Source organism: Girardinichthys multiradiatus, chromosome 20, assembly GCF_021462225.1.
Source record: "Girardinichthys multiradiatus isolate DD_20200921_A chromosome 20, DD_fGirMul_XY1, whole genome shotgun sequence".
In the NCBI taxonomy this organism is placed as follows: domain Eukaryota; kingdom Metazoa; phylum Chordata; class Actinopteri; order Cyprinodontiformes; family Goodeidae; genus Girardinichthys; species Girardinichthys multiradiatus.
In genome coordinates, this window is record NC_061812.1 from 32,280,472 (window position 1) to 32,307,804 (window position 27,333).

At 41.9% G+C, this 27,333-nt stretch overlaps 1 protein-coding gene across 4 annotated transcripts; it reads left to right on the plus strand.

Annotated features, from left to right (window-relative positions):
- The first annotated feature begins 269 nt into the window (after positions 1-269).
- per3 (period circadian clock 3) lies at positions 270-26,449 on the plus strand. 4 transcript variants are annotated; one of them, XM_047347627.1, is made up of 22 exons: positions 270-426; positions 12,773-13,184; positions 13,608-13,768; positions 13,868-13,986; positions 14,848-15,046; positions 16,244-16,295; positions 17,742-17,887; positions 18,043-18,121; positions 18,215-18,321; positions 18,759-18,915; positions 19,008-19,116; positions 19,204-19,332; positions 19,442-19,550; positions 20,149-20,260; positions 20,350-20,480; positions 20,566-20,730; positions 20,957-21,208; positions 21,612-22,444; positions 22,553-22,745; positions 23,523-23,709; positions 24,923-25,073; positions 25,159-26,449. In XM_047347627.1, exons 2-22 carry the CDS (start codon positions 12,889-12,891, stop codon positions 25,294-25,296), a joined length of 3,825 nt encoding a protein of 1,274 aa, XP_047203583.1. In that variant the 5' UTR covers positions 270-426; positions 12,773-12,888; the 3' UTR covers positions 25,297-26,449. The 4 variants fall into 4 exon arrangements, with proteins under 4 accessions (XP_047203583.1, XP_047203584.1, XP_047203585.1 ...); XM_047347628.1 differs by having other exon boundaries at positions 13,611-13,768; XM_047347629.1 differs by lacking the exon at positions 20,566-20,730.
- Positions 26,450-27,333: the final 884 nt, after the last annotated feature.

Sequence of the window (27,333 nt, forward strand, 5' to 3'; positions counted from 1 at the left end):
CTCAACCAGGAAAGTATTGGGATATGCACACTACAAAACTCTGTTCATTCATTCTGTGTCAGAAGCATTAATGGGGCAGTTCGGGGTTAATCGAAATTGCTCACGCAGTCGACTGTGGCTTGTTGTCTGTCTGTTGTGTAACATGGGGACACACGTGAACCGAGCGCGAGTTCCTCACAAGCCGAGGTGTAAGACACGCCCACATGTCCAATCACACAACAGATTCAAGTACTGCCTGTCCAATCACCGCCGACCGGGCGGGGCTATTCTACACCGGTCTCACGTTGCACATTTGTGGACAGGATGACGTTATAAGATGCGTAACTGAGTAACAACTAAAATATATTCTTATACTGGATGGACAATCAATTTTGTGGACGCCTAAGTTTTGGATATTAAACCTAAGACTCACGTGGATCTCAAAAGGTAAAACTTTCCCAAAATAAATGTAATGTGAGATGTAGTTCCAGAGTTGGCTAACTGGATAAGCTAGCTAAGCACACCAAGAGGAGCATATAAATGTAAACAAAATAATGTAATCGTTTTATTTTCATTGTCTGGCGCTAAGACAGTATTATGAGTATGTAACATGCGACTTTGGTTGGATGTTTGACGTTGAAAAAAAGAAAGGTTATTAGTTTGCATTGCTAATATCTTTGCCAAATAACATGTTTGCTGCTGGCGAGTTGCGCAAAAAGCAGCCGATACTGTGGAGCGTCAGTTTTTATGTTAAGCATTTGCTTATTAAACTACATATTAAGTCAGGGTTACGGTATTGGAGTTTTCTGTACAACATTTTAACCATAGTTTAGTATACACGCTATAACAAGTCACTAGCTGTAGCAGGGAAGATAATACGTGTCACAAAATGAAAAACATTAAAAGACGGATTGTCTGTATTTGATATTATTTACATTTCTCTTTGCACGTATTGGGTAGAGACGTGCGGTGATTATGGACGCTATTAGGGTCAGTGAGTTCTTCATGGGAGCGGCGAGGGAAATGTCAAATCTGTGTTGCAGTCGTTTTAGGTTGTTATGGTTTATTATCATTATTCTTCAGAATTGTCTAATTAGGATCCTGATTGGGTGCTTAGCCCTGCCCAGGAATATTTTCATTTTCATAAAAGTAATTTCATGTTAATATAGAACATTTATAAACACTTATAGACCTGTAGGCTTTTATGATGAGGACTTGTTAATACTTGTACTGATAGAAAATGCTTTCTAGTAAAAACAGTTGTGTTGGTTTTAGGTTGTTGTTCTCTTTTTTGTTATTTTGTTTTGTTGTTACTATAGGATTCTAAAACATTGGGGGCTTACCCCAGCAATAATTACATTTTCATACAACGGTATTATACATTTGAGGTAATTATATATATATATATATATATAGAACAAAGAAATGCAGACCATTTATAGTATCCTTTTGTGTGGCTATTTTGTTGTTTTTCGCAGCTATAGTAAAGGACTAAGAAAAATATACTATTAAAATGTTATTTGGTAAAACAAATAATTAAAACATGTGATACTTTATAAAACTTATTGGAAACGGACTGCGCTCAATGTGATCCTTCATCTTGTTCAAGTTTCTGTTTAGATCTTTTGGTCCCATCAAGGTGTTGCACACCTCAGCTCCTATTTCCTCTTGATTACTTTAAAAAGGATACATTTTTATAGTAATCATTCTCTAACCTGATTTTCTCCAGTATTTGTCAGAATAGTTCCTAAAAACAAAAATATTTTTATAAATTTTGGCCTTTTCAGTATTTTAGACTATATATTTCTTTCCAAACTTTTTAACAGGGGAGGCGATATTTTGATCTACCTATGTGAAATCTTGTTTTGGTTGTATTTATATCTCTCAATCCGTTCATTCACTAACTTGTTTCCAATTAATTATTCAGGGTGACAAAGTACATATGTAGGCAAGTGTGTAGATGAACAGCTGAATAATGGTTGATGCTTCTCAAGTACTCTTTCTGGTTTTTGTTGGATTTTTCTTCTCCCTATCCTAGATTTATATGCCTAATTCTTGCTGGCACTCCGCCCTCTAGTTTGCTCTTTTTGAAAGTGCATACTGTCCGATATGCTGACAGCATTTGGTACAAATCCTTTTCTTCAACTCATATTCACAATGAATGTCAGCTGAAGAGACTTAACAAGACTGATGGATTCCATAGAAATATTTTACTAGGATTGGAGATAAACTAAAAAGACCTTCCCTTTAAAATGTTAAAAGATGGTCTTACTCCTTTGTCAGAGATTTTTTTTTAAAACTAATTTGTGTATATTGTTTTAGAATATAGACATATTTCGTCTTGGTTTTATAGCTATTCTGCCTTGTTTGTTCATTAATTTGCTCTTTAGTAGTTTTTCATTCATTTTATAAATGGTGACAGAAGCATTCCTACTGCCTTAATGTGTCCAGCTGAATAAAATCTGTCCAACCTGTTTATGTTGGAGGAAGCAGCTCAGATCTGTTACTGAAGCAACAGGAGAGAAAGATCATCAGCCACATGTGTGCATAGTCACGCTGCTGTGATGATGTCGCATTTGCCTAAATCACCAGTGGTGACAGGTTGTATGGAGTGGACTTATATGAAACGTAGACAAAAGGGGAGCAAATGTTGTTTTTAAGTAAGTATATTAATTTTTTGTAGTATTTAGCTGCTTAATGCAGGTTTTTAATAGATATGCATTTTTTATTTATCTCTTCATGAGATCTGGGGTCATTCAAAACAGCTGACGCTTATGTTTTCTTTAGGTAAACGTGCATTGTGTTTTGCTGCCTGCTGAGCAATAGACCTGATTTCAGCGTTCAGGCCACACATAGCCCTCATTTACACAAGTCTGACGATTTGTCTATATATAACTGATTGAATAAATATGCTACTATATGTTTTTTGTTTAGACCAAGCTAGTCTGTATTACTTTGCATGTTTTTGTGTGTTTATTCTGCTCTCTGCCACCATTCTGTGGTCACTGATACTAGAGAGGAACTCCTAAACATCAGACAGTCCTCTAGACATTTTTCTCCATTTTTCATCAACCCAAACTTCACTGAGATCTTGGTTTGTGGCGCAACGGCTCACTATGGAATTTACCAAAGACACAGACGAGGTAAATGGGCAGGTGCACTCGTGAAGCTTCTGCAACACTGACTCCACACACCCTTCCCCTCAATCCACCTGGCTAATCTCTGCTCCCTGGCTAACAAAATGGACAAACTGCTGCTTCTCAGCTCTAAATACTCAGACTTTTGCCGATCTGCTGCCCTTTGTTTCACCAAATCCTAGCTTGGTGAGCACACCTTGGACAGCACACTTCTGATGCCGGGCATCCGGCTGTTTGGAGCCGGCTGCAGTGCAGAGCTCTTGGTGTAAAAAGTGAAGAGGTTGAATGTGCCAGGATCCTGTTTTTAGATTTCAGCTTGGCCTTCATCACCCAGACATCCTCCACCAGAAGCTCATCCAGCTCAAAGGGCTGGCCGCTACCTGTCAGTGGATCACCGGCTTCCTGACTGACTAGCGGCAGGTTAGGCTGGAGAGCATCTTCTCTCGACCATAACCATCTGCACCGGCGGCCCTCAGGGGTGTGTTCTCTCCCCACTCTTCTTCTCCCTCTACACAAATGAGTGGACCACAGCGGACCCGTCTGTGAAACTACTGAAATTTGAAGATGACACCACTGTCATTGGTCTAAACAGACAGGAGGTGGATCGGTTGGTGCGCTGGTGTGGTCAGAACCACCTGGAACTTAACCGACTCAAGACAGTGGAAATGATGGTGGACTTCCAGAGAACATTGCCTTTACATTGTCTTCCCTCACCATTCTCAACAACACTGTCTACTGTGGATCACTTCTGGTTCCTAGAAACCACCCTTTCTCGGGACCTGAGACTGTACTTCCTGCAACTTTGTAATGAAGTGTAGTTTGTCAAGGTATTTACCCTGTAACAGTTGCTTTATTGTACGAAGTTTTGTCTTTTATTGTAAGAGAATAATGGCTCATCATGGTTCACTTCCACAATAAAGAGTATATGAAGTCATGTTCCCACAAACCATTTTATAATTATAGGCGAAACAATTTTTTGCAAGAAATAAAAGGCTAAAGGTTTCAGATTGCATAATAGGCAATGATGCCAACTCTAATAAACTGACATGCATTTTTGTTTTACATAACTGCAGGTTCCTATTTGACTTGTTTTGCCATACTTTGTCCAAAAGCCATCTACCAAAATTTAGATTCAGTGTTGTCGCCGTATTGTTTTAGGATTACAATTTCTAACATTATTTGAACATTTCTTACAGTGGATTTTTTTATATTATTTTCCCATGTTCCTTTCAAATGTTTTATTGGCCACCAATGCAATTAGTCTGAGTTGAAGATCTATTGAAGGGGGAGTAGTATGCTTTCAATCGGAGCTCTTTGAAGAATCAGAATTTTGGCAGGTTTTGGCTTTAGAGAAACAAAAGATGTGCATCTGCCCGACAACCGTTGGTGCAACTCTTTATTTAACTTATACTAAAATATACTAAAATATGTTTCTTTTACAATAGGATTTTGCTACCCAAAGTACAATTTGTTTATGGAAAGCATTAACGCCTTAACCACTCTCAGAACCTGGCGCGGCTCAATTCTGGACGCTCAGAACCAACACACCTCCACCTTTATTTTTTTACAGCACTGGCAGAACTAAAACGTCTTCTTCTGCCGTTGTTTTATGGAAATTTGACAACTCTGTGCATATTGAAGCGTTTCTACTCTGAATAAAGCATGGTAGCATGTAAGCGGGAGATCGACAGATGCATCGGTGCGGCTGCCGCAGCAATGGGGACACTGTGCCGGTCCGTTGTGTTGAAGAGACAACTGAGCCAAAAAGGGAAGCTATCTATTTACCGGTCGGTCTACGTTCCTACCCTCACCTATGGCCATGAAGATATGGCCTTAGAGATAGAGTGAGGAGCTCGGCTATCTGTTTAGAAGAATGTAACAGAGCTGTTATTAAATGAGTCAAAACTAGTGTCCAGAGAATAATCATATGCAACATCTATAAATCATATTGCGTTAAGACAAATGAACTGAACATAGCTGTAATAGATAGCATTTTAGCTGCATTTCAAATCTGCTCTCTGACCATCGCTTGAAATTTCTAACTTCTATTTACCGTATTTTCCGCACTATAAGGCGCACTTAAAAACCTTTAATTTTTTCAAAAAATGACAGTGCGCCTTGTAATCCGGAGCACCTTATATATGGATCAATTGGTTAATTGGTTGATCCATACTGGTTGTACACGGCGCTCTGTCAAAATGTTTCAGTACGACTGGTAAACTACAAAGCCGCACCGCTTGCAGCATTACGGCTACTGTAGTCAGGGGTGTCGCCGAAGTAATAGCGGTAAACACCTGTACTGAGCTTACTCCTAGTCCAACACCACTTGTGTGTGTATAACGTTTGAATGTACTGTTGCAGGAATTGCCTGAACTATATGTGATTAGAAGCTCAGTGTGTGGGGTGTATGTTTCGTGTGTGTGTATGGAAGATGTTGACATTACTCCTCCGGACAGAGGTGGCGCTGTGTGCTGCCGTAGCTGAGAATCAAGAGTGAAGGAGTGACGTCAGTATTATTGTGTGTGTGGGGTGGGTAGAGACGGCGACCGGAGCAGCGGTGTATGAGTCTGTAAGCCCTGTGTTTTTACGTGCTGCAAAGTCATTAAAAAGAACCCCGAATCTCGTCAACAACTCAGTGTTTTGATGCTGTTTCTTCATGCTCAACTCAGCAACGTATGAGTGAGGGAGTTAACCCTGAGGAAACTAGTAACTTCGGCCCTGGAGAAAGCGTCTCCCCTGTGTCATCAGACTACGGTCAGGGGACAGAAACAGGAAAGGTTAACAGTACTAATGTTTGATTTAGTGCATCAAACTGTTTCTTTTACGTGTTTACTGAATCAGGGAAAAGTTCCCTTTCACGTTTTAACTAACGTTTGATTTCAACTTCAACTTCATAGACTCCAATGCATTCCTAACGTGCGGTTGGCTCTATTCAATAGAATTCTATGTAGAGGAGACCTTACCATGAGAGTGAATGGAGTTATCAGAACGCTGGTTTGTAGTGTATTAATAAAGTTTGACTGACTGACTTATCTGACTGTTTTGTTGACATTCTCTTTAGCACAGCTCCATCTAGTGGATGCATAACGCAACCCCAGTCAAACGTTCGACTGCAGTAGCTTCTATTCTATGCGCCTTATAATCCGGTGTGCCCTATATATGAAAAAATTTCTAAAATAGGCCATTCATTGAAGGTGCGCCTTATAATCCGGTGCGCCTCATAGTGCAGAAAATACGGTACTATAATTTTGTTTAGCACAACATAGTTTTTTTTTTTTTTTTTACTTTACGTTAAAAAAGTGATCAAGTGTCAGAAGTCTCATGTGTTTTTAAGTGGAGACAGTATACTGAGGTGATTGCAGTTGTAGTCTATTAATGCTCATGCCAAGGTCCTGGAGTACACATTGGGAAAATGTAATGTTTAAAAACAAACATTACTTCAGAATCTTTCACTAGACATCTATGCTGTGCACATGACTGAGTTGATGTTATAATTTATTACTCAAATCACTTGCAGCTGTTGCATCACAGTGTAAATGGATGCTGATGGGAGTGAGTCAGACAGCAATGAGTTGGTGTGATAATCAGACTGACCAGTAGTTTTACATAAGAGGGCAGATTGTATTTCTTCATGTTTGGAAAATTAAAAACGGTATTGCATTACACAGAGCATTTTGTGTTTTTGTATTTTGCAAAGGTTGTAAAATAAGGACTACATTCGGAAATGTGTGTTTTTCTTCTTTTGATTTGAGTATCAAACAAATCAAATGACACAAGTTGATTGTAGGTAAATTCAGGTTTTCTGTGCTTGGAACATGCCTAAAAGTGTTGATGGTTCTGCAGCAGTTATGCATTAAGTACAGGATTCCTTGCTCTCTAGACTTTTGGGTAATTTGCGGATGTCAGGTCAAGGCATGTCAGGGTGTTTTTGAAGCTAATTTTAAAGACAGCAACTTTAGACCAAAGAATTGCATGTCCACAGACATGTTCAAAGAAATGGTGACCTAAAAATGTTATTTACAGTAAAATGACCAAGACCAATGGTGATCCCTGATTGTCCCTCCATTAGTCTCAAGAAGTGACAAACCTAATCTAAAAAATCCAGTAAAGACAGATAGGTGCAGGGTGCAATTGAGCCTCAATGCCATTGTGTATCAATAAGCTATTTAACGTGTTGCCACAATGACAAGAGTATATCCAGTATATAGTGCCATTGAGACCATTTTACCCAGTATCTTTGTTGTTGTTGAGTTTTTAACACTTACCTTAACTAAGGCACTCAGGCCTGCAGTGCTTTAGATGTTGCTTTAGAAGAGACACTTTGTTACTTGTACACATAAATCAGGAGGTGCTTAATTATGTTGGTTGTGCACCTTTGTATGATATAATCTTATTTCAGGTGTTGCACTGTGCTGACTGGTCATTCTTGCATTAAAGTTAAGCCACACTTTCGATTGCCGCTACACACTGTCCATGGATGCAAAGACTTCCTGTGGATTCTTCTTCGTTGATGATCTGTGGTTTCTTCTACCAGTCGGCAGACTGGGTATTGAAAACGACATTTAAAAATGTAAATGATTCCAGGAGAATAAGTATGTTAGTCCCGATTCCAGTCGATTCTCAAGACTCAATGCCCAACCCTAAATAAAGCATGACTCTGTACAGTAAGAAGGCTTTTAATAACACTGAAGCGTAGGCGGAAGAAAGTGTAAATGAACTGATTTATTTTCATTGCATACAGTGAGGCAGTTTTTGTCACCCTGTCTAGGGATTTAGTATGTCATACCATAGATGCTGAAATTTCTCCTTGTTTTGTTAAGCTTTTGCCCAGAGCAGAACGTTCTAGGATGGAGCACACAGCACGATGTCTTTCCTTAACTCTTAGTGAAAGTAGTTTTTTCTTCCAGAAATAAAAAAATGGTTTTGAAAGGCAAATTAATAACCTATAAAAACAGGTGGTTGTCTTAGAGAAACTATGTTCCTTGTCCTTATTGTTTGAGCATTAACATATAATGCTTTTAACAATGTTATAACATAAAACTAATTACTCATGCTGAAAATGACGTTGTTAGTGATGTTTTTTGTCGAAAATGTGGGTGAGGGATGGTAACAACTTATTTCATTATATTCATTTGGAAAATGTGTTTTCAGACACACATTTTCAAACTTCCTGTTGGAACCAAAACATTTATTTTTAGAGGTTCCACTGTATTGCTAAAAACTCAGTGTTCCGAATACTCTTTAATGCAACTTATTGTAACAAATACTTCAAAAATATTGTGATAAAAAATGTTTTGTTCATATCCTTAGTAAAGAGTCACTTGTGTGAAAAACATAATATAATAATGACAGAGAGCAAATCTGCATGTTTTTATTCACTTATTAACAGAATCTGTTGAGTTTCTCAGAAAAGCTAATCTGAGGCCAGTCTATCAGAGACAGGCTATGTTCTTGATTGCCAAAGCAAATGCAGCAGTTGACACTGATGGGTTATTATACGTCATATTTACCATGTAAATCTTTTTTGTCACTCAAATAAATGGGAAGCCATGCTGGTGTGTCTCGGCTTTGAACAGAGAAAATATCACAGTGATCTTCGACTGTTTTAAAAGGCAACTGTTAATTCCCTTGTAGCTGACTTTTAATAATTTACAGTAGCAAGCAAAAGTATTTCTAGTGCTTGAAATACTGAAATAATGCGAGTTACAACCAAAAACTTAAATGTGTTTTTGAGGGATTTAATTTGATAGACCAGCACAAAGTATTACCTAATTCTGAAGTCGAGGGAAACAAGTGACCAGTTTGCAATCATCCATAACGGCAATGCTACCAAGACATGGCGGTCTGCCTAAGCTGACAGGCCAGGCAGTTATTTAGAGAAGCACCAAGGAGGCCCATGATAACTCTTGAGGAGATGCAGAGATCCATTTTTGGTGGCAGACCCAATTTTAACTTTATGGCCCATTTGGTCCACAGTTGGGGTGGGCGATGTAGACTTAAACTTTTATCACAATATTATATGGTATTTGTGTGAATAACGATATTTAAGTGACGATAGAGAAACAATTTAGAACTTCTTTGAAGCCTTTTTTTAGCCAACTGTTGATTTCGTATCATTGCAGTCACAGCCCCACAAACACAAATACAGCTCTTAAAATACATTCCCATTTTGAATTAGGCTCTTTCAGGACATCAGTAACATAAAGAAGCATTATTGTAATAATGAAACTGCACACATTTGCACTGCTCGTACTCGTACTCGTCGTCTTCCGCTTATCCGGGACCGGGTCGCGGGGGCAGCAGACTCAACAGAGACGCCCAGAAGTCCCTCTCTCCAGACACCTCCTCCAGCTCCTCCAGGGGGAGCCCAAGGCGTTCCCAGGCCAGCCGAGAGACATAGTCCCTCCAGCGTGTCCTGGGCCGTCCCCTGGGCCTCCTCCCGGTGGGACGTGCCTGGAACACCTCCCGAGGAAGGCGTCCAGGAGGCATCCGGTATAGATGCCCGAGCCACCTCAACTGGCTCCTCTCGATGTGGAGGAGCAGCGGCTCTACTCCGAGCCCCTCCCGGATGGCCGAGCTCCTCACCCTATCTCTAAGGGAGTGCCCGGCCACCCTACGGAGGAAACTCATTTCAGCCGCTTGTATCCGGGATCTCGTTCTTTCGGTCATGACCCAAAGTTCATGGCCATAGGTGAGGGTAGGAACGTAGACCTACCAGTAAATTGAGAGCTTTGCTTTTCGGCTCAGCTCTCTCTTCACCACAACGGACCGGCACAGCGCCCCCATTACTGTGGCAGCCGAACCGATCCGTCTGTCGATCTCCCGCTCCATTCTTCCCTCACTCGTGAACAAGACCCCGAGATACTTAAACTCCTCCACTTGAGGCAGGAACTCCCCTCCAACCTGAAGAGGACAAGCCACCCTTTTCCGGTCGAATACCATGGCCTCGGACTTGGAGGAGCTGAGCCTCATCCCAGCCGCTTCACACTCGGCTGCGAACCGCCACAGCGCATGCTGTAGGTCTTGGCTAGAGGGGGCCAGCAGGACCACGTCATCTGCAAAAAGAAGAGACGAAATCCACTTGTCCCCAAACCCGACTCCCTCCGGCCCTTGGCTGCGTCTAGAAATCCTGTCCATAAAAGTTATGAACAGGACCGGTGACAAAGGGCAGCCCTGCCGGAGTCCAACATGCACTGGGAACAGGTCCGACTTAGTGCCGGCAATGCGGACCAAACTCCTGCTCCGCTCGTACAGGGACCGGATGGCCCTTAGTAAAGGGCCCCCGATTCCATACTCCTGGAGCACCCCCCACAGGGCGGACCACCACCCCAGTCTGCCAGTCCAGAGGCACTGTCCCCGACCGCCACGCAATGTTGAAGAGACGTGTCAACCATGACAGCCCTACAACATCCAGAGACTTGAGGTACTCAGGACGGATCTCATCCACCCGCGGCCTTGCCACCGCGGAGCTTTTTAACCACCTCGGTGACTTCAGCCTGGGTGATGAAAGAGTTCAACCCCGAGTCCCCAGCCTCTGTTTCCACCACGGAATGCGTGATGGCAGGATTGAGGAAATCCTCGAAGTACTCCTTCCACCGCCAGATAATGTCCTCAGTCGAGGTCAGCAGTCTCCCGCCCCCACTATAAACAGTGTTGGCGAAGCACTGCTTCCCCCTCCTGAGGCGACGGACGGTTTGCCAGAATTGCTTCAAGGCCAACCGGTAGTCCTTCTCCATGGCCTCACCGAACTCCTCCCAGGTCCGAGTTTTTGCCTCTGCCACAGCCCGGGCCGCAGCACGCTTGGCCTCACGGTACCCGTCAGCCGCCTCAGGAGTCCCACAAGCCAACCACAGCTGATAGGACTCCTTCTTCAGCTTAACAGCATCCCTTACTGCCGGTGTCCACCACCGGGTTCTGGGATTGCCGCCGCGACAGGCACCGCAGACCTTACGGCCACAGCTACGGGCAGCAGCATCGACAATAGATGCGGAGAACATGGTCCACTCGGACTCTATGTCTCCAACATCCCCCGGGATCTGGTCGAAGCTCTCCCGGAGGTGGGAGTTGAATACATCCCTGGCCGAGGGCTCTGCCAGGCGTTCCCAGCAGACCCTCACTATGCGCTTGGGCCTGCCAAGTCTGTCCGGCTTTCTCCTCCTCCAGCGGATCCAACTCACCACCAGGTGATGATCAGTGGACAGCTCAGCCCCTCCCTTCACCCGAGTGTCCAAAACATACGGCCGAAGGTCTGATGATACGACAACAAAGTCGATCATCGACCTCCTGCCTAGGGTGTCCTGGTGCCAAGTCCACTGATGGACACCCTTATGTTTGAACATGGCGTTCGTTATGGACAATCCGTGACTAGCACAGAAGTCCAATAACAAAACACCACTCGGATTCAGATCGGCGAGGCCATTCCTCCCGATCACGCCTCTCCAGGTGTCACTGTCGTTCCCCACATGGGCGTTGAAGTCCCCCAGCAGAATAATGAAGTCCCCGGGAGGGGCACTATCCAGCACCCCCGACAGGGACGCCAGGAAGGCCGGGTACTCTGCACTGCCACTCGGCCCGTAGGCTGAAATGATAGTCAGAGACCTCTCCCCAACCCGAAGGCGCAGGGATACGACCCTCTCATCCACTGGGGTAAACCCCAACACGAGACAGCTGAGCTGGGGGGCAACAAGCAAACCCACACCAGCCCGCCGCTTCTCCCCGCGGGCCACTCCAGAGTAGAAGAGAGTCCAGCCCCTCTCAAGGAGATGGGTTCCAGAGCCCACGCCGTGCGTGGAGGCGAGCCCGACTATTTCTAGTCAATATCTCTCGACCTCCCACACAAGCTCAGGCTCCTTCCCCCCCAGCGAGGTGACATTCCACGTCCCTAGAGCCAGCCTAAGCATCTGGGGATCGGGCCGCTGAGGTCTCCACCTTCGTCCGCCACCCAATCCTCTTTGCACCGGTCCCTCACGGTTCCTCCTGCAGGTGGTGGGCCCACTGGGGGATGGCCTCGCGTCTCTCGTTCGGGCTTGGCCCGGCCGGGTCCCGCGAGTAGCAACCCGGCCACCAGGCGCTCTTCGACGAGTCCCGACCCCAGGCCTGGCTCCAGGGTGGGACCCCGGCTCCGCTGTACCGGGCGACATCACGTGCCTCGATATTTTATTCTTCATGAGGGATTCTTGAACCACTCTTTGTCTGACCCATCACCTAGAGCCTGTTTGCCATGGGAGACCCTACCAGGGGCATTTAGGCCCCAGACAACATAGCTTCTAGGATCATTTGAGCACTCGAACCCCTCCACCACGTTAAGGTGGTGGTTCAAGGAGGGGACATTTGCACTGCATTTAATCATATTTCCAAATTTATTTATATTTATTGATGCTCTCATGCAATCAACAGTGGAGAAAAGGTTAAGGTGACATTGCTGATAATACTTTTAATTGTTGGGGCTTTCAAACATCATTAATAACAATTTATTGTTGTCACAATAAGATATTTTTTGGGATAATGTTAAAAGATATGATAAATTTCCGTCCCTTGTCCACAGTTCATAGATATTAGAAGAAATCTATGGGTTTTAGTTGTTCCAGGAAGTAAATCTAGACCTTTCTTCTGATTATATTTCTTACAATCTTTCTTAATCATCTTTTATCTTTCAGTGCTGGAGACACAATGTTACATCCTATTTAGCACTCACCTGAACGATTGTTAATCCATTGTCACCACATGGATCCTATTTCCTCTAAACATATGAAGACACCGTTAACTGGCCAGTATGCTGTTAATGAATGACCAGAGTGCGGTGATGTCAGGAGGTGACAGTGGTCAAAATGGGGAGGAGCCAGCATTGCCATCGGGCACAGCAGAGAATGAAGGGGCAGACGGGGCTGCATCAGGGTATCAGGATGGACACATGCAGTTGCAGCACCTCGCGGCAGAGGGACAAGGAGCTTTAACAGGGGAAGTGGGGCAGGAAGATGAGGAGATGACCAGTGCCTCCAATGATCTTTCCTCCTCGGCCAATGAAAGCCCTGGGAGTGCCAGGGGATGCCCCTCACCTTCGACCAAGAGGTAAGTACTTTTCATATATATACATATATATATATATAAAAAAATTATAATACGGGCTCAAAGAAAACCAAACAAAACCTGTTCACTACACAAATGCATGTACATTTTTTTAACTCAAGTCTCAGAAACAATCAATAACTCAGCAGAGTCATACTAGATATCTCCAAACCTGGCTACCATTACACAAACAGAGCAAAATGCATGAACAACATTAAGCAACAACTCTTACTTTTGGGATGTCAAAGTTGAACGAGGGCAGTCATTCATTAAACTCACCTGATCATTACAAACCAAATAATGGTTAAAAACATGTTTTCCTTTTAAAAACCTTCCTCATATCTCTTTTATTGTTGTACTTTTGATTGTCTAACCTAAAGTGTTACTTCTATTTAGTTTCTGACTGATTCCTAATGTTTTTTTTAGCAGTGAGTTGGATGTTAGAGGAAGAGGACACGCCCACAGAGAAGTGATGAGCACAGTGGCTGAGATGAAAAAGAAGCTTCCATCGGACAGACGCAGCCACAGCAAAGCCAGCACTGTAGAAGCCTTAAATTACGCTCTCAACTGTGTCAAGCAAGTACAAGGTAGCCCTGCTAAAGCAGATGTTGGTGTAGAGTCATCATAAACTATTAGCCTTTTCTATTTCTTAAGCTGTGTTTGTGTTTGTGTGTTGTCATACGTAGCCAACAGTGAATACTACAAACTGCTGATGCAAAATGGGCAGGATCAGAGAAGAGATGACACTGTTTGCACCTTGGAAGAGCTGGAGAGGGTCACCTCTGAGCACAACCTTAAAAACACGGTATGCCCTCACATTTGCATTCGGATCCAAAACATGTGAAAGATGTCACTCCTTATCTTTTTCTCTGCAAAAAGTGACCTCATGTTCAAAGTGTTGCCTACTGAGCATTTGTATTGTTTTATGTTGCTTCACCCTTAAGCAAATATGCTTATATTGATTTACCTATGTTCTACAGTTAAGTGGTTGTTCTACAGTGGCTTGTAAATGTATTTATATTCTTGAAGTTTTTCTGCATGTATTTCTTGAGGATTTTATGTGGTGGACGAACACAAAGTAGTGCATAACAAAGTGGTGGTAGAATCATGCTGGGGGGATGCTAAAGTTGATGGGAAGATAAATGGAGCTAATTGCAGGGTGAACTTGAAAGAAAACCTGTAATGGGACATAAAATACTTGGAACTAGGGCAGGGGTCCAACTTCTACGAGGACAACAACTATAAACATATAGCAAGTACTACAACAGAATGGTTTAGATCAAAACATAAGTAAGTGTTTGAATGGCCCAGTCAAAGTCCAGAGTCAAATCTAATTGAAAATCTGTTGCCAGACTTAAAAATTTATGTTTACAGATGGTCTTAATCCAGTCTGGCTAGGCTTGAACTAATTTATAAAGAAGTATAAAATCTTCCCATCAGGTCCTCCACAAGATGATGCTGCCACCACCATGTCATGCACTACTTTGTGTTGGTCTGTCATACAGAATTTCGATAAAATAGACCAAGGCTTCTGCTTGTAATGTGATAAAATTAAGAAAAAAAGTTCAAAGGCTTTATATGCTTTTGGAGGGGACTTTATATCAGCAGGTACTTGTTTTATGTTTGTCTCTTTGATCCATGTCCTTGCTCACCTGTGTCTGTGCAGGATTCATTTGTGGTGGTTTTCTCTCTGTTGAGCGGTCGCGTGTTGTACACTTCAGAGCAGGCTCCCAGCTTACTGTGCTGCAAGAGGAAGTACCTGGAGTCTGCAAAGTTTGTCGAGCTGCTTTTCCACCAAGACGTCAACGTCTTCTACACGCACACAGCGCAGCCACACTTGCCGCCGTGGAGCAACTCGCACTCTGGTAGGTTTTTGAAACCTTTTCATACTGCGTGTCACATATTTGGTCATTTTTAGGTGATACTGTATTTGATTATCTGAAGAGAGACTTTAAGTGCCTTTTATTCATATGCAGTATCAACCAAATCGTTTATGCATGATCAGGAAACATTTTAACATTTATTTTCTTATCAGACAAGAGTTCCAGAGCAAAGTGATAGAAAGTACCACCTTGGATCTCATTATCTAACTATCAGCATGTACCACAAGGAGATGTTTTATACCTGGAGGCATGCGAAAGATGAATAAAGTTGCTGCTAAACAAGACTGAGCTGTAATGTACAAAATGGCAGCTTTTTCTAAAGGTGTATGGACAGATAAAGTAGTGTTCTTAATGGAGAGGGTGGATGGACTCCTGTGGGATCAGTAATGGACAGAGGCCCCAGCAGGTTAAAAGATTTACATGGTAGCAGTTGCTAGAACATACCACAGCCAGCAAAGCCCTCAACCATGACTGAGTAATGACCTTGACCCCTTACTCACGTGACTTGAATTCTATTAGGAGCTCCCAGGCTCTTCTTAAATGTCGCTTTTAGAGGGAGAAAAGCACAAGAGACATCTTTCAGCATATATTGGGGGGAGCTACTTTTTGATTTAGCTACTGTTAAGACATTTGGACATAGAGAGACAATAAGAGATTCAGATAAGTTAGACGTTAGTTAGATATTTAGGTGAGTGAGCAACAGAGCAAAAATCTCATCCTAGTTTTTTGTTATAAATAACAATCATGATTTTTCACAGCTCTTAAAGAAATATATACACCACTGCAAATGAATTACTTATACAAATATTTTAACCAGTTTGTGTAATTTTTGCCAACTTGTGTCAAACACAAGTGACATTTAATAAATGTCCATATTTAGGACTGTCTTGGACAGTTTTGCCTAATCCAATCCAAAAATTTTTAAAAGGAAACTGACAACAGCACAACCCTAATAAAGCTCACTTTTGGTACAAAAAAAGTGTTAAAAAAACAGAAGAAAAGCGCAACTGGTTTGTCTGCACAAAAGCATAAAGCAGCAACAGCTTGTGCGAAATGGACCACTGTGTCTCTTCTTTTACAAATCGTCAATGCAGTCTAACCCTCCACGACCCAAAATTAGCACACAACTACAAACCAAAGCAAAAACTGTTGAGTTTTCCCCTCTGTTTGTCTCTACAGCTGGAGTTCTATTTGACAGTGCCCAGGTCAAGTCCTTCTTCGTCAGGATAAGGTCAGTTTTTCCTTTCACTTTCATTGTAACATTCAGAAGTTATACTTTGTATCACCAGGGGCTGCTCAACTATGAGAAAGTCACAATCCTGTTTAAAAACCACTGGTTGTTGTCTTTTAACAACAAATTTAGAATATACTTGTGAAGTCAGATGTGGTTAAATACTTATAATAACACTAGTTTCATGTTGATTGCATTATTTTTCCATCGTTTTGTGCTAAAATTAAAATTGAAATACACATTTTATAATTGCACAGCCCTTGTTTTTCCAGTTGATGTTGGTAAAACACAGCTGACAGCCACTTTAATGTAGGTTCATAATATTTCATAAGACTTTAAGAATGAGTGTGCAAATTCGATGGGTTTTTAACAATTTGTGTTTATTCTTTAAAAATAACAATACAAAACTGGAGTCACTGAAATGTAAGTAACTCCCTATAGTATTTTTTTAATCATCAATAAGTGAAATAGTCATTAACCTAAAGTTAATTAATTTTAATGACCAGTTAGATTGGTGATATTGAATGTAGCTTACCTGTGCTGCTTGGAGAAGTACACAAATGGCAGATGTGTAAAGTTCCTACTCAACTGTTCTCAGTTTCTTTTTTAAAATGGTTCCCAGTGTTGTGCAAGTTGATCCTTAACATGAACTAGTTTCTAAATACAGTTTAGCCAGGTTAAAGTTATTGAATTAATGGCCATAATTAATGCCATATTAAGCAATAAAATTTGGGTACAAAAAACTCATTACATTAGTTTTGGTGGTTAGGGCATAATCCTTTCAATTAATATTCTTACCTTTAAAGCGAAGCCAAAACCATTATAGTCCAGTTTAAAGTGAGGAGAAAGCAGACACTATCAGAATTGGATGACCGCAAAGATTACAAGATTACAAAATCACATGGATACTCACCACTCAGCCAGCACTCGCCTTGAGGGAAAGTATTGCATGAGGCTATTTCTCCATTAAATATCCCTAAAGTTTACCCCGGGAAAAACACAAAAAATCTTTTATTTACCCTCGAATAGAGTTAAATGAGGTTAAGATGAGCTGCGCTTCTTAAAGATCTTAGGTAAAACAACAATAAAGTTCTAGTCAAATTCGCTCCACTCATTCATATGCACAACACTGATTACCATATTACAGACTTCTTGGCATATCCCTTTGAAACTTTTTGATAGCAGCTGTGTTACAATGCTTCAGACAGTACACCAACTATGCGGATCACATTAGGGTTAGGGTTCCATGTTGGAATTGGCAGGTGGTCATAATAGTAAAGCTGGTCAATTTATTCGGGTTTATATAAGTGGATGAAGTTAATAAGCATAATAACCTTCTGACTGACAAAACTTAAAAAAATAGATGGATGTGACAGCAACAATATTTGTAGTTTTAACATATTTTGTGTTTGTATTAAAATTAAAAAAATTTGCATATTGTTTTAGGGGAATCAAGGATCGCGAAGGTGAGATGCGTTACAATCCTTTCAGGATCACCCCTTACCTGCTGAAGGTGCAAGGAACAGGGGGCAGAAACGAGGAGGAGCCATGCTGCCTGGCGTCAGCTGAACGAATCATCTCTGGATATGAAGGTACAGTAAATTATCACTGCAAATAGCAAATCAAACGTATCTTGTCAATTAAATAGAATGAGCATTTTTTCTCATTTCTATGTAGAACACCATGTTTCTGTCGAGATCAACTATTTTCTTAGTTGTTCTAAATTAAAAATGATTCCTTTATGCAGCACCTCGTATCCCTGTGGACAAACGTATCTTCACTACAACACACTCCCCTGGCTGTGTTTTCTTGGAAGTTGATGACAGGTGAGCTCTCATACAGCTATATGGACCAACAAAAAATATTTTGTAATGTGATGAAACATGACAGTGACCTAATCTCATCATTAATGTCTTCAGGGCTGTGCCATTGCTGGGATACATGCCTCAGGACCTGATTGGCACATCGTTGCTGACTTGTATTCACCCAGAGGACCGTCCCCTCATGCTGTCGATGCACAGGCAAAGTGAGTGTATATAGGTATATAGGCAAACCTTTTAACCTTATGTACATAAAGTCTATATAAAAGCAATATGCATTGATGTGCAGATTTTCCAAGTGCTATGTGTATTTCAAGAAAAGTACAGAAATGTTAAATATTTAAACTGAACAACGAGGAGACCGTCTGCTGTAGTTTAAAGAGGAAAATGTTGTTCACAAAAGAATTGTCTGTTTTTAATGCATTGCTCCCTAAGCTCTTTTTACAATATTGTTTTTAAACTAAACTTGAATTTAACGATTTGCAAATTACTGCATTCTGTTTACATTGCCATGTAACACAGCCCTGTCTTTGGAAATTATGTTGCAGATGGAAAGTTGAGCGACAGAGGGGTTTCTCTCCTGTTCTGTACTGTGTGAAGACAGTGTTTTTATGTTTTTTTTGTATTTCTATGCTTTACATAGTATTAAAGTATGCAGGGCAGCCTCCATTTGAGCACTCTCCAGTACGTCTGCAGTGTCAGAATGGAGACTACATAACCTTGGACACCAGTTGGTCCAGCTTTATCAACCCTTGGAGCCGCAAGGTGGCCTTCATCATTGGACGACACAAAGTCAGAACGTATGTTGTGACAATACTTTGTTAGATTTCTTTGTCATCTCACTTAATGGTCTGATAATGAAGATAACACGACTGTGCTCTTGTCTTTATAGGAGTCCTCTGAATGAAGATGTGTTTGCGGCTCGGACCAAGGACTACGTTCCTGTCACTTATGAGGAAATAAAAGACCTTCAAGCCAAGATCTATAAGCTTTTCCTCCAGGTAATATTATTTCATTTATTAAAAAATAAAAAATTTCTATATTTATTTAATTTATTAAAAAACTAAAGCAAATTATCTTGTCCACAGCCGGTGCACAACAATGGTTCCAGCGGTTATGGCAGTTTGGGGAGTAATGGCTCTCATGAGCACTACGTCAGCTTTGCTTCTTCAAGTGATAGCAATGGGAACCTGTGGGAGGACTCAAACCGGGAACCGGTGAGCCATCTCAGACAGTAAACGCACCTGCCCGGTGTGCATCCTCAGAATTAGTTGCTAGGGTTACTCATGCCTATATGATCTGTGTGTGCTTCCGTACATTTTCCAGATGACCTTGCAGCAGATCTGTGCTGACGTGAACAAATCGAAAAGTTGGGGCCGACATGCGTATCTTGATTCCAGCCAAAGAAATACTCCTCCTGGCAGACATAACATAGGTGAAGCAGCCATAAAAACACTAAATGCAGTCATCTTGGCCTTTACTGTCATGGATTTAACATGAATTTAAGGCTTTAAATATGCGTTAGAAATTTTCTTTTTTTTTTTTGCATTTGTATCAATCAATTTTTGTTTGGGGTTCATAGCAAACATAGACCCCAAATAATAAAGAATCTGGAATAAAATGTTTGTTTCCATCTCAAAAACAAAGTTTTATTGAAAAAGTTGCTTTTGGCTTGTTCCTGCTCTTTTGGTACTTTACCACATTATCACCACTTTACTTTAAAACTTTTATGCTGCATTAAACATCAAGTATTAACTAAATATATTACAGGAATAGAGAGCCTGAATGTATGGTACTTATATATTAAATATTGAGATCATGATAAATTTGTGATAGATTTTGCATCTCTTGTAAAAACTAAACGTTAAAGTTTGTTGTGTAAATAAAAAAAAAGAAATTAAGCGTTAAGACATTCATGGGCATAATCATCATATGTAAGCTTTCTGAAACTGTTGCTAGCATAGAACCATGAAACACCTTTTTAATGGGCAGACTATCATTGAAGGCTAAGTTTGTGGAGCTTGTTTCTGCAGTGGCTCAAATCCACTCAGCCTCCAAGCCTGAAGTCAGAGGAAATGAAGAAAGCAGGAAGCAAACACACATTCCCTCCTATCAGCAGATCAACTGTGTGGACAATATCATCAGGTGTGTTTTCACAGATTCATCTCTTTTTTTCTTTTAAACTTCAAGTATTGTGTGTTTGGTTTTGTCACTAAGACTGTTTTGTGCTGCAGGTACTTGGAGGGCTGTGTGAGTCAAGTCCTGAAGCGAAAGAATGAATCTCCTTCCTTGGACACAACCTCTTCCTCGTCCTCTATCTCAGAAGAAGAGAAGCCCATAGGTGTGTCTCCAAACGCTTCAGAAGGTAACAGCATTCATTACTCAAGTCTTCGTAATCGACTTTAACAAACGTTCAACCTCTGTTAACATATTTTCACCTCACCTTCCAGTGGTTGTGTTGGTCAGTGAGGTGTCAGTGGGCCCTGCAGCTGCAGCAGTTGTCGGGGCACCTCTGACAGACATCACCATGTCCTCTAAGGCCATGAGTGTTGTCTCGGTCACTAGCCAGTGTTCGTACAGCAGCACCATCGTCCATGTGCCTCAGCCTGAGTCAGGTATACAAACCTACTTGCTTCAGTGAATCGGCTCATGGAAGCTGCTGAGATTTTCTTTTGGAACTTGTGTGTTGATCTGATCATTTATTAAATTGATTTGAAATAAACTTCTGAATTGTATCAAGAGGTAACCTGCACATGGTACATTTCACTACGTTTTAATAGTCTCTTTAGATTTTTGCACAGAAGAGAAAGGTTCACTTCCCTTTTCCCATTTTTCTTGCAGAGGCCACAGCACTGGAGGATGCCCAGATGGGTAGCGAGCCTGCTGAACCTGCTCCCACTCCCGTCCGACCAACCCTGAGCTCTGCAGCGGAGGAGAGAAGGTTGGTAGGTCTCACCAAGGAGGTGCTGTCAGCTCACACTCAAAAAGAGGAGCAGGAATACGTTGATCGCTTCCGCCATCGCATCCTTCAGAGTCCCTACAGCTCCTATTTACAGCAGGAAAACGGCTCAGTGACTCATTCTCACCAACCAGGTATGTGCTTGTTGTTGCTAAAAGACCGGTTACTGTCGGTGCTCCTGCTGGCTTCCTTTTTGCTCTGCGGAAATGTAGAGAAGTTTGTGTTTTTAGACATCCATACATACATCCCCTGTTTCATCCAATGGTCCATCTTCTTATCAATCTGTTTCTCCATCCGTCCATTTGTCAGTTTTTCTTCCATCTATTTGTAAATTTCTTTGTTTGTCCATCATCTGTTCATCCGTCCCACAATTAGCCCATCTCTCCATCCATCCATCTGGAAACGAGAGTCTGAGAAGGTCTGGAACAATCTTGAGAACCCGGAGGAACCTGCATTATTTCTAGTGCAAAATGAATGTGCAAAAGGACAGTTATACAATTGTAATAACATTATTTTTGGTTCTCTCTATTATCACAGGGGACTATCTGCGTCCGATAAGTGCTGGAGGCTGGAATCGCTCTCGAAAAGCAAAGTCCAGACACAAGCGACCCAAACCCCAGGGATCCTCAGACAGCTATGCTTCCCCAGCTGGCCCCACTCGCCCTGTTCCTTACTCATCATGGCCCTCCTCAGAGTCATCACAACCTCAGATGGCAGAGACCTACAGCCAAACATCCCCCGTACCGGTGCCGTTCTTTCCCGTCCTGGGGAATCCTGGTACAGAGCAGCCCAGACCACAGCCTCTGCCTGCAGCAGCTCCTGCAATGTTACAGCCTCCTGAACAGCTCAGTTACAACTTCAATGTCATGCCATCCGGTCAGAGCCAGCCGACAATACAACCAGTTCAGATGGAGCCCATGCAGAATTTCCAGAACTTTTACAGCCCACTCCCGCTAGTTTCACCCCAAAGCTTTAATCCATACATGGCTCCTGTCATGGCTATCATCCTACCTAGCTATCCAAATTTAACTCCAGGCTTTCCGTCTGTGCCCTCTGCAGTACTTCAAGGATCCAACATGATAACAGGTTACGCTCCTGGCAGTGCATCTTTCCCTCAGCCTCAGTTCCAGGTCCAGACTGGCCCCCACACTCAGACATCACCGGGCCTTCTTCTTTGCTCTCAGAAAGCTACCTCCTCTGTTGGGGAGGAGGAGGAAACGGCTGGGCCTCAGCCTTTATTCTCAAGCTCCCGCTCCAGTTCTCCTTTACAGCTCAATCTCCTGCAGGAGGAACTTCCCAAACTGAGTGAGGGGCAGAGCAGCACTGGACTCAACCACTCTGAAAGTCTCCATGAACAACATGCCATTGAGGTCAGTTTGAACTTGTCTATTCTCCTTTAGCTTGTGACTCAGTTGGTTAGACTTAACACTCAATTAATGTAAGATAATCAATTAGCTAAAGACCTATGCTTTGTTAAGGGTGATGCCCCAAGTGAATCTGGCAACCAGGATGCCCAGTCAACATCCAGTGAGCTGCTGGACCTGCTCCTGCAGGAGGACGCCAGGTCAGGAACTGGATCCAATGCTTCGGGATCTGGATCAGGAGAATCTGGAGGTTCACTGGGATCTGGATCTGGCTCCGGCTCCAATGAAACGTCCACCTCACACACTGGTACGAAATGCAACACATACAGTCAGTATTTCAAAGTTAATATTTCGTCATTTTCATTACTTTCCCTTTTCAGTTTTTAGTCTTTTGGCTTCTAATTGTTATCTTCATTTCTGAAGTGGAAAAATATGTGAATAAAAAGCATAACAGAAACCACACAAAGCACATGGCTGCCAAGAAAGCTGCCAAAAGTTGCGGAAGAGTGAGAACATTAGATAAAAAGCTAAACTTTGAAGAGAGAAAGTATAAAGTCTCCTGCTTTGATTTGAGTTCCTAAGGCCAAGATCTATCCAGTAGGGAGGATGAAGTCAGGCGACATTAGCTTACCTAACAAACCAGCACCCTACTCAGGGATTTAAAAGGGCAAGAGAGCCCAGGCAGCCTGTAATTAACCACAGCGGTGAAAGGCCGCTTGTGAGAAGAACAGTAAATAAATTTAACTTAAATACTCTCAGCATTTCAGGGATATTAACTTGTGGTCTGGCTCTGATAAACAGTTGTTTAAAATTCCCCCAAGAACACAATTTTTCCTCAGTGTTTTTCTTTTTTTTCTGTTCCATATTGTCTCCATTTCTAAATAATATTTATCAATGTGGTTTGCTTAAGTCCCAAAATCTTTGAAATGGCTTTGTGACCCTTTCTAGACCCCTAGATGTCAATTAACTCATCTGTTCTTGGATTTCTTTAGATCAAACTACTTGGTGATGTTAGGCAGGATAAGGATGTTATCTGTAAGTGATTTCTTGAGCCTAGAGTGATGCAAAATTCTGCGGATCACAGGCAGCAGCAACAGCAGCAAGTACTTTGCCAGCAACGACTCGTCAGACACATCCTGCAAAGCTCCTAAGAGCCAGGAGGCACCAGTGGAGCGACCACACAGCTTCGAAACTCGGGTGGAGAACTCCTTATGGAGCATGATCCAGCACACGCCTGAGCAGGTTATGAAGACCTACCAGATACACACAAGGTACACATGAGACATTTATATGTAATTTATATGTAAGATGTAGTTTACTGATGCATGGATGAGAGATTTGTGGCTGGTTTCTGAGATCTAGTTTTGTAAAGCTTTTGACCTGTTGATAAGATTTTAGCCAATTTCAGTTTCTCTTTAAGAGCTATAATTATCATCATTCAAAACATTTTTCTAGCCTTCCTGCTCTGAGCGCTCAATAAATATTTTTTTAGTTACAAACTCTGCGTCACACAATGTCTGAGAGAGAGTAGTTGCTGTCAAACAGGGTTTCAATAATATTTGAAAAAAAAAAGACAGGTAGATAACGGAGATGAAATTTAAACTAATTTAAGCTTCTGATGCTGGATGTTGGCCTGGTTAATATTACTAACATAAAACATAAGTCTCTCTGTGCTTAGGCGCATCCAAGGTAAAGCGAGTGCAGCAACTGCTCCCCAGTTTTTAAAAGTTAAGGAGAATTTATGGCTTTCCTGCCCTGTTTTTTGTTTTTTTGGTTATGCTTTGAACTGAGCCTAGCAGTAAACTTTATAACAGGCTGAAAAGGATAAAAATAGATCAAATTTGCTGTAATACGCTCAGCCTTCATGTTTTCTGCTGAAAGTCTCACTTCATGTTTAAAAATAGACGCGTGACAAAATACCGGCATTCCTTTACAGAAAATAAAGTTTCCTTTTTATATAGATTCACTGGAAATTGATAACTTTGAGTCATTCTCTTTCAGTAACATCATCCACACAGAAGAGCATATACAATCATGTAATTGTAATAGACTGTGTGTTTTCATCTTTAGCATACTGTTAGGTGGAAATAATTATACTTAGAACTCTGTTGTTATTTTTTCTATTCTTTAAAAGTATCAAAGCGAAAATCTCCCACCATTTTGATTTTATAAAGGTATTAAAAAGCAGCATTTACTTTGATGCACTTTTTGATATGTGATATAATTCAGATAAAGGTCAGGGGCATATACTTTATTTCATAAATGGGAATAATGTAATTGCTTCATTTTCTGTTGGATTTAAAACGGTCACCTTTTTTAAACTGCAGCACAATTATTCCTTTTTATTTATTATAGTCCTTTTAAAATAAATTATTTGAATCAGCAGGTTAGAAGAAAACTGGTATCGGCCAGGAATAAGCCTGATCAATGTCCCTTTTAACCATAAGATCGCTGAACTTTCCTGTATCTAATCTCATCTGACAGGGACCAGAATGAGGTGCTGGCAGAAGACAGAGAAAAACTCAGAGTGCTTCAGCCATTCCAGCCGTGGTTCAGCCAGGAGCAGAGAGAGGAGCTGGCCAAGGTCCATCCTTGGATCAAGCAGCACACCATCCCACAGGAAATAGACACACAGGTAGCACGGAGCTCCTAAAGTACTCCCCTTCCCATCTATCTTTACATTGAGCCCATGTGAAACATATTTTTCTGTCTCCCCTCAGGGTTGTGTGAGCTGCAACTCAGGGGCAGACCTGGCCTACTCCTCCCAGCCATCAGTCCCAGAGAGTTTATTACCTGTGGAGAGCCTTCAGCGGGACTCTATTGGACATGTGGCTGACACCTCAAACAGCTCACAGTGAACCAGCCTTGTCAAAAACCTCAGAAATACTCACAGTGCATCTCTTTTCACCACTCCACAATAATGGATCTAGTGCTTTAATTTAACATGTTTTGTACAGACAGCAGAAACCAGGTGAGGGCCTCAAGGAGTGGAGGAGAGAGGACATGTTACTGGCCCCTTAAGGAACTACTAAAGTCGTACCTCTCTTCTTTTGCTGTTAATCAAGCCCCTGGAGGGATTTGTGTCACAGTAATGACTCTCCAGATCTTTTGTCAATGAGCCACCTTGTGCTCTGTATATATAAAAAGGTCTGAGCATTGTGTAAAACCTGCACTTCTGGTGTTGTACCAGTGGGACAGGCTGAAAAGTCCAAAACGATGCTGACCTAAAACACACAGTAAACATTTCTCCAATGACACAAAGTCCAGGTGTACAGTTTATAACCCACATCAACTCTTTTAGCAACACACAGCTGTGACCTACCATGAACGCCATACAGGAAACTACTTTTTATGTGATGGACACGAAGACAAAGACATCATTGATGCTCTTGGCTGTTTATAATGTTCAGGTAAAATCCTACAGGTTGTCATTGGATTGTTATGATCTCCTATTCCATAACCTGGATTCCTCTTGTCCAAATCATGCTTTTTGTTGTGTTGTGTTATGTAATGTTGACTCATGAACAACAGCCAACCTGTTGATAACCTCTAATGAAAATGATTCCCGAGTCGATTCTTGTCCTGCTCGGTCATGACCCTGTTTATACCTGTTGTCTGGCTGTGTTGCTGCGCACAGGCACTACGCAGCACCAGGTCTCACTTTTACTGACTAAAGAAATTCCCCGCCAGACCCTGTAGCTGTATTTTGGGCTGCGTATGTGTTTGTGTGATAGAAACAGAAAGGAAACGGACCAATTCTGTGAATGTTCCTGTACTGAAGTAAGATTGTGGGTGTGAATGCGTTGACTGTCTACTTCCTTTGAAACACTTGTCCAACAGTGCAAGACAGAGCAGGGTTTGCATCATTTTTGGATCAAAAATATATACCAGTACTGTGTATTTTATAGAAAATGTACACAAATACATGCTACAAAGTGTATAAAAAGCCATTTGTCTTGAATTCAGGGACTGTTTGTGACACAAAGAATGAATAAATAATCTATGAACTAAGATGCATATGGGGTTAGTTTTCTTTTATGCAGATTTTATATCATCTTTCTTATACCCTCCCCATGTGTCCTGTCTTGGCATGTTAGGTGTACCGTAGGGAGAAGCTGGTTGCCTACACGTGCCAGGGCAGTTTTGCTCTACAAAAAGGATATTAAGATGGTATCCTAATTGCATGATTGACTTTATTAAGACTGCATCTGGTATCAATGTAGACAAGCCAGTGAGGTCAATGAAATGAAAAACTGCATTTGTGACCTTCAGCCATTTGTATAGTGTGTGTCGGTGTGTAGAGGAAGTTTCTGTGTGAATTTGTCATCTGGAGGAGGTAAGTTTGAATAGTAAGCTGCGTAGAAATCTCACAATACCCAAATGATCGAAAGTAGCAGAACAGGGCAGTTAAACTCAACCCCCGAAGGCTGCAGCAGTCCCAAGCAGGAAGACACCTGGTACCCCCACTGAACGCTTTGACCTGGAGGTAGATCTGCAAGGAAGCACAGGTGCAGCAGCTCTCATGCAACACGGCTAGAGATACAGGCTAGACCCCCCCCCAGACTCGGCATCACAGCCATGTCCCTCAGTGCAGATCGAATCCCCATCTGGTGGTGGCCAGAACTCAGAAGGACCTGGAGATATTTTATGTAGTCAAAGAAATTTTAATTGCATGATTGAAATCAAGATGGCCATTTTAATTGAATCTTTGATGCAAATTTGCTGTAATCACTGCCAACATGTAATCTTTGTACTTTACACAAGTCTCCATTTGCCAAATAGAACGCTTGCAACAATACTCCATAAACTTTGTCAGTTCTCTATTATATTTTATAGGTAATACATGTGACAGCTCAATACAAAGTAGTGGCTAATTGTGTTTTCACTAATAATGT